Genomic DNA, 7,504 nt, shown 5'->3' with positions numbered 1-7,504 from the left:
GGACAGTATTAACATAGGGAAAAACATATATATATAAAATGTACAATATACAAGCCTTAAGTAATATGTAATAAATAGTGTTATGTATATACAGTTGAGTTGGAAGGCCAGATTATGGTTTACATCTTGTGGTGAACCTTCTGTATTCACACTGGTGAAGTCTTCTCTTGATTGTTGACTTTAACACACATACACCTACCTCCTGGAGAGTGTTCTTGATCTGGCCAACTGTTGTGAAGGGTGTTCTCTTCACCGGGAAAAGGATTCTTCGGTCATCCACCGCAGTTGTTTTCCGTGGTCTTCTGGGTCCTTTGGTGTTGCTGAGCTCACTGGTGCGTTCCTTCTTTTTAAGATGTTCCAAACAGTTGTTTTGGCCACGCCTGTTTTTGCTATCTCTTGATGTTTTTTTGTTTTGTTTTTTAGCCAAATGATGGCTTGCTTCACTGATAGTGACAGCTCTTTGGATCTCATCTTGGCGGTTGACAGCAACATGGAACAGCTGAGAAGCCAATTGTCCCATTACTTTTGGTCCCTTAACAAGTTGGAGGCAGATATGCAAACTGTTGTAATTCCTATACTGTTCACCTGATTTGGATGTAAATACCCTCAAATAAAGCTGACAGTCTACAGTTAAAGCACATCTTGTTCGTTTCATTTGGAATCCATTGTGGTGGTGTATAGAGCCAAAAATGTTAGAATTGTGTCGATGTCCCAATATTTATGGACCTGACTGTATATTAGTTTGTATGTTCATTATCCTGGTGTCTTTGAAAGCTTGGCCAATAAGGGAAATTTTGATTGGCCAACAGAGTTTTTAGCCATGACAGTAGATGATTCCTAAAATATGGTTGTTACTGCAGAGAGGCAAAAATCCTTAAAAAATGCAAGGTGGATAGACCTACCAGGCAGGACAGAAGACTGCAAAGCGCTTTTGCAGGGTACCACCTCTAGGTTCAGATGTCACAGTCAGCTTTAGTAAATCAGTACAACAAACCACGACACAAAGCATGTTTTCATAGATTTTTTTTCTCGACTTTTATATTTTTAAAAACGAACCAAAAAATAACAGATTAAATAAAATTTACAGTAGACATATGCAATCATTGTGCACTTTTACTACTTCTTCTGATACGTTCTGCACAGCTGTCAACGAAAAAAAAAACGCAAACACAATGGGGCGTCGGGTGGGTGGAGCTGGGGCATGTGGGCCGGCTGTGGGAGAGAGGAGAGGGGCAGAAGAAGTGAGGTAGAGGGCAGTAAGGAAAAAAAAGATGGGAAGAGGAGCGGGGATGAAGAGGGAAGGAGTAAAGGGATAAATAGGAAGGCCTAACCTTTGTCACTCAGGGGGGGAGGGAAGAAAAAAAAATTTCACCGAATATATAGATTTCTTTTATTCCTTACATCACTTATATAAATATATTGAACCCCAAAAAACAAACAAAGAAAAACTTCTGAGAAAAAAAGAAAAAAGAAAACAGCGCAATACAGAAACCCACAACAGCAGTAAGGCAAACAAAGCAAGAGAGGAGAGAGCAGTGACAGAATACATGAGAGGGACAGAGGAGCAGAGAAAGATAGGAGGCAGTTTGAGACATGGCAAGAGGGGGGAGCAGCAGGAGAAAGCGGAGCGTACGCAACTGTGCCGTATGAAAATTTATAAATATGTGAGATAAAGAGACGACTGTGTGACAGAGAAAGTCGAGGAAGGTAAGAAAGCGCTGGCAGAAAAAAAGGAGGAAGGGTCAAGGGGGGGGAGGGAGGAAGAGGAGGAAAAGGTTTGACTGAGGTCGACTGTCCAGTGTGTTTTTGTTATGTGCTACGTGACCCTGTTGCCTGCACTTGTGTTTCTGTTATGTGTGTTTTTGTATCATGGCAGCACACATTCCACGGCAACAGTGAAACACATGCTCGCGTGTCTTGTGTGCTCTTCTGCGATATAAATACAAAACAAAAACAATGAATAAAAACAAACAACAAAATCATATTTGCAACCAAACACCAGCCACCTCATGATTCACACCCTCTTCCCTTTTATACATTTGACACATGATTTAAATCAAGTTTTTTTTTTTTTGTTTTTTTTTTTTAAATTTGTACACTAAGAGCAGTCCCCCTCAGTCCTCCCCCTTTTCCACCACTCCAACAAGTGTCTCTCTTTCTGTCTGTCTTTCACCTTCGTTCCTCCCCCTCTCTTTTCCTCTCACTGAGAACTGGCTCTCTCCAGCACGCGCAGGTCATAGTTCTTTTTGGCGGCCCTCAGTTTGAAGAGGCTGGCCCCACTGTTGTTAAGTTTGAAGGAAGCACTCTGGGCAGCCATGGTGTTGGGGAACACTGCCACTACTGTGTAGAGGTGAGCTGGGTCGTTTCCGTCGCCCTTCGCTCCCCCAGCTCCCATGCTAGCTCCGGGGCCTGCTGTTGCTCCTGGCCCTGAAGGCCCAGCACCAGGACAGGGGCCGCAGCCCCCTGCTCCTCCTCGGCCTCCTTGGGGCTCCTTCAGCCACTGGATCTTGGCACCGCACAGCGACAGCTGGTTGAAGAGCTTTTCAGCCTCTGGACGTGTGATCCCCTCCGGCAGGTCTGTCACCTCGAGTACTCGACTCACCACTGAACGAGGAGGGACAATGATAATACTAATGAACTCCATATAATGTGAGCAAACCAAAAAGAGAAAAGCACAGGAATATAGACTACCAAAAATAATAAAGTCACACATACACAGTCTTTGCTTTCACCTAAGTAACAAGCTTTTATAATCCGTATGTCCTCAGACAAGAAAAGAAGATACGCAACTTTCTCATGCGTGTCTTATACGTGCCACAAATTCTTGGGTTTTATAAAGATAAAGAAGACTAAAGTAAACTGCAGATTCCAGTCGAGTTAGGAAGCTGTGTTGTTACAAAAACAACATACCGAATGTTGAAACTCAGGGTTCTTTTAAGTTGTGTAACTCTTTAAAAACATACCAGCACAAAATTAAAGGACACTTGCCGATTTATGCTGGTCTGTGATGGTGGATTTCTAACTTACCTACATCAGTGGTACCAAGATCTGTTGATGCAGCTTTGAGTGTTTGTTTTTTCCCTCGTGCTCCGTGTTTCATTACTCCTTGGCCCTAAACACATCAGATAACACTCATAAAGATGCAGTAACAAAGGAGGACACTAGGTGGGGGTATGTGATATCAGTTGTACCCTTAAAAACATTTCACCAGACTGCACAGTTCGTGGGCACTGGAAGGTCAGCAGCAGAGAAACAAAATGACAGCTCACGGATTTCAAATTTTTGAAACACTGCGCTTTAGCTACACAACGTGCCCTAAAAAGAGCTTTAATCCTTCAAAGGCCACATTTTATGACTGTAACGCACAAAAGTTGTGTGATTCTCAATTCTGGAGCACTTTAATCACAGAGCCCAGACAGATAATCAATGGGTCTCAATCAGCAATGAATTCAAATTAAATGTTACATTGCTTTATAACAGCTTCTCCTTGTGTTATAGTAACAAAAATGTCATTCTTAAGAGGCTATCAGTTTCTTCACATGCCTACAAATTTATTGTTTCTTCAAAGACAGTTCTGTAGCTGGTGGTAAGTTTTTACACCCCAGAATTCATGACAGCACCCAAACGAAAAACAAATGTCCACAAACTAAAGCAATAAGTTTAAACCAGAGAAACTGATTAATGCACACTGACAAACTAAAAGGCTCTTACTAGAAAACATCAATATCAGTCAATACCCTAATCATTAAGATGGAATTCAGGACAAAGGCTTGTCAATACTAACCTGATGAGAGCTGTAGGAGGACTGACCGTGCATGAGGTGTGGGGGACACAGACTATACTGGAGGGGCTGCCCCAAAAGAGAGTAGCGACCATCACCTGCACAATTCAAATGGTGAATTAAAATTAAAACCTCACCCGAAGCTTGAAAACCGTGCTGTAATCCATTTTGCAAATATATGCAGCACCTGTCAAGTTAAAGTGAGTAATATTAAACATATCAGATGTATGTACTAAATGCAGCGTTTAAAGGAAGACCATGTTTGTGTGTCTGGGAGTGCAGTGCACAATAAAAGAGGTCCGATGACATGTGAGTACATCATTTCAAAACTAATTACAAGAAACAGAAACCACTTCTTATTTGTAACCAGATGAACATAAGTGTAATCTAAATGGATAAGCATTAATGATTTTCACTAGTTTTGAAAACCTAACAGTGTGGCTGGAAAAATACATGTGGCATAATGTTAGACCACTGGATAAGACAAATGATCCCTTAGAAAGAGAACAACTCCTAATGAAGAAGGAACAGTTCAAGATTGGAAATCCATACAACATACTCTAAATACACTAGCACTCAACAGTCAAAATGGATACGTATAATGTATACTGGTAAATTAAATTGGCAAATTACTCCAATAAAGATTTGGAAGAAGTTAAAACAAAAAAATATGGAAACCACCTAAAGTCATCTATGGGTCAGCTGACTACGACAGTATTTATTATACATTATAAATGCCATAAAGATGCACTGTGGAGATGTAGTATCGCAGACTGATGCAAGAGCCTGTTCATATGTGTAACCGTACATTTCGAAGAATAAAAATAGGCCAAAGGACAGTGATGAGGTAAAGTTACGTGTGTATGCAGAAGGTTTGACCAGGTGGCACGATGCCAGTCATGTGAATTTGCTGAGGTGAAGCCATCATTTGTTCACTGGCTTGCAGCCAAAAGCCACCCGACATGGTTTAGAGGGTTGCTGACGCAACTGGTGAAAGAGCACAAACCTAACAGGGGCTGAAAGCACACCTGCATCAAGAGGATTGCTTTTTGTGCACTAAACCTCTTTTCAACCAACCAAGCTGGGCGAATACAATTGTTATTTATTTATTTATTTGTTTTAAATCAAAGTTGCACTCATAATATTTTAACCAGGGGGTCCCAAACTTTTGGGGAGCAAGAAATTATTACAGGAAAGAGCAATTTTGTCAAAGACAACTTATAGAGTAATCGTAATGATTTAGCCCATTTGCTTTTTTTGGCTATAGACTCCATGCTCGCCACCTAAATGGCTAATAAGCAAAGCCACAAATGAACATGAACAGTCTATTACACCCTTGTTGCAGAAGGTGATTTCCTAACAGATTGAGCTGATGTGTCACAATCATTTTAGAGTTTGTACAGGCTAAAAGATAAGATGTTGGGTAGTACATGATAAGATGTTACAGAGTAAAGGGCGAAATAAGATTTTTTTTTTTTTGTAAATTGGCTGTAAAGGTGCCATCTTTATAGATAAAGCACAATTTTATGACCTCACAAGAGATTCTTTTTGGGATCCCTTCTATAAATAACTCACCTGGGGGCGAAACCTTAAATGTATAAAACAACATTTCATCAATGCTGCTGTAAATGGTAGCACCAACAAAGCTAACATGGCAAAATATATATACTACTGCTGACTAGTCCAGACTTTTATGGATGTATAAAGCTGCTGAGAAGAATATGAAAGGGTAACATAGCACACAAATCAAAGCCTTAAGTGTACTTTATGTGATTGTGAGTCTAGGGGCTATACTGGGATGATATTCAATTGGAGACCAGCAATATTTTTTACATTGTGTATGAAAACTTACTCATGAACAGTCAGTATCTGTTTATGGATTTGAACCTTCACTTGTACCTTGAGCTGGCCCTCCTGGCCGAGGAAACTGGGAAATGAGGGGTAATGGTCCCAGGCCTGGACAGACACTGTTGACGCTGCCAGAAGGTGACGGGGTGGGAGACTGAGTGGGAGAGGCCAGGGGACTCGTCAGTTGAGTACTGGCCTATACACACAGAGCAAAAATAAGAGACATTATAATATTATTTTGATTAATTGATGGTAATTTAAGTTCAAAATCTTTACTCATTCATCAGATTCAAAGAGCCTCCTGATCTAAACAGCCTTTAAAGCGAATCACAGATCACAGCTAGGGTGTGGAGATGTTAATGAAAAGACAATTAAGTACACACACGGACATGCGAGTTGCAGATTGAATTAACAAGGTTTGTTGCATTGATCAACAAGGCTTGCATGCACGCGTGTACCTGTGGAGTGTTGTCAGGTTTGTAGAGCTCGCCTGGCTTGCTTGCCCTTTGCTCTATGCTGTAGTACTTGCAAGGGTTCCACTGGACAAGAGGGGGGTTCTGGGAAGGCTGCGGTCCATTGGGGACACTGAGCTGCATGACCATCACCCCAGGCCCAGGAGGTGGTACACCTGAGAGAGCACAAACAGTCAGACACGTGTAACATAATAATATCAATATGTGTAGTGAAATACGTTTCATATCTTTTGAAAGATAAATATTTGATTCAGCAAAAAAGGCAGCTTTACACAAGTTAATTAAAATACCAGTTTCCCTTTAAGAGTGACAACTGAGCAATTCCAAGACTTTAAACCACTTTAGTAAGCCACATATATTATATATTAAATTATAGTGCAGACAACTATTAATCTAAGTAATCTGTGTTCATCCATGAGTGAGAGCTGCTTTAAAAACAGATAATGAACAATGTAATATTAAGGCGTTTATTATAACATGACAACCATATTAAGAGAACTTATAACCATTAAAAATATAGTTGTATAATTAAGATGTCTTTATATCTGTGTACACCTGCATTAGATCAGCTGTTTGCATAGTTTTGATAAATGCCAACCAAGCTGACTTATTTTTAAATTCTCATTATTTTCTCCCCTCTGTTTACACAACAACTTTCAATTTGGTGGTTTTAATTGTCACAAATGAAGCAAAACTGCAGAAAACATTGAAGAACAATGTCACGTTTATAGATACATCTCATTTCCTGGCCAATCACATTGCTCTATGAATACATAAAAATAAACCTGACCTAATTTGAGGTAAAACATTGTTTGTCCCCGTGTGCAGGGCTTGAAGTACACCGAGTTACGTGTTAAACATGTGAACCCTGTGTACCTTTGTCTGAACTCTTACCTAAATACCTTTCATCTAATTTTGTAAAGGACAGTTGCAACTAAGATTAGTCAACATAGTGTTTGTAGATTTAAGCACACTATGACTTCATCAGGTCAGCACTAGTATATACTCAAATACAGATGTACCTGGGACTGCTGCAGTCTAGAACAAAAACAGTTTTTAGACTGTTTTCTTTTTAGGAGCCTACACTTTTATAAAGCATATAAGTCCAGTATTAATTATGGATGTCACACAAATTTCTGATGTCCAAAAAAATCCTAAACATATTCATCTTTACAATCTGCTGACATCAAGCCTCACCTGAATATTGCTGCTGCAACTGTGGAGGGTTGCAGGGGGATGGTGACTGTGTTATCTGATACTGCTCAGAGCTGGGGGGCTGCAGGTAACCTACTGATGGACTGCAGGATAGACAGACACATAAAAAGATGAACATCATCACCACATTGTGGATGGTTATATTAACCATTTCAAATACTTCAAGGTTATTATTAAATCTCTTGTT

The 7,504-nt window shown here is 40.1% G+C and overlaps 1 protein-coding gene across 8 annotated transcripts in view; it reads right to left on the bottom strand.

The window, feature by feature from the left end:
- Positions 1-1,005: 1,005 nt before the first annotated feature.
- r3hdm2 (R3H domain containing 2) overlaps positions 1,006-7,504 on the bottom strand; it is a 59,664-nt gene continuing 53,165 nt past the window's right edge. For 7 of the 8 annotated variants that reach the window (XM_082533026.1, XM_082533031.1, XM_082533028.1 and 4 more), the window contains 6 exons: positions 7,300-7,400; positions 6,088-6,257; positions 5,681-5,825; positions 3,785-3,879; positions 3,028-3,112; positions 1,007-2,604 (listed from right to left, as the gene is read on the bottom strand). In XM_082533026.1, the coding sequence (XP_082389152.1) occupies positions 2,201-2,604; positions 3,028-3,112; positions 3,785-3,879; positions 5,681-5,825; positions 6,088-6,257; positions 7,300-7,400 (1,000 nt within the window). In that variant the 3' untranslated portion in view covers positions 1,007-2,200. Of the gene's footprint in view, positions 2,605-3,027; positions 3,113-3,784; positions 3,880-5,680; positions 5,826-6,087; positions 6,258-7,299; positions 7,401-7,504 lie in introns of all 8 variants that reach the window. The other variant, XM_082533029.1, reaches the window with a different exon arrangement.

Source organism: Aulonocara stuartgranti (assembly GCF_965226115.1).
Source record: "Aulonocara stuartgranti genome assembly, chromosome: 5".
Lineage (NCBI taxonomy): Eukaryota > Metazoa > Chordata > Actinopteri > Cichliformes > Cichlidae > Aulonocara > Aulonocara stuartgranti.
The sequence above is the reverse complement of the archived record's forward strand: the minus strand, read 5'-3'. Positions and strand labels throughout refer to the sequence as shown.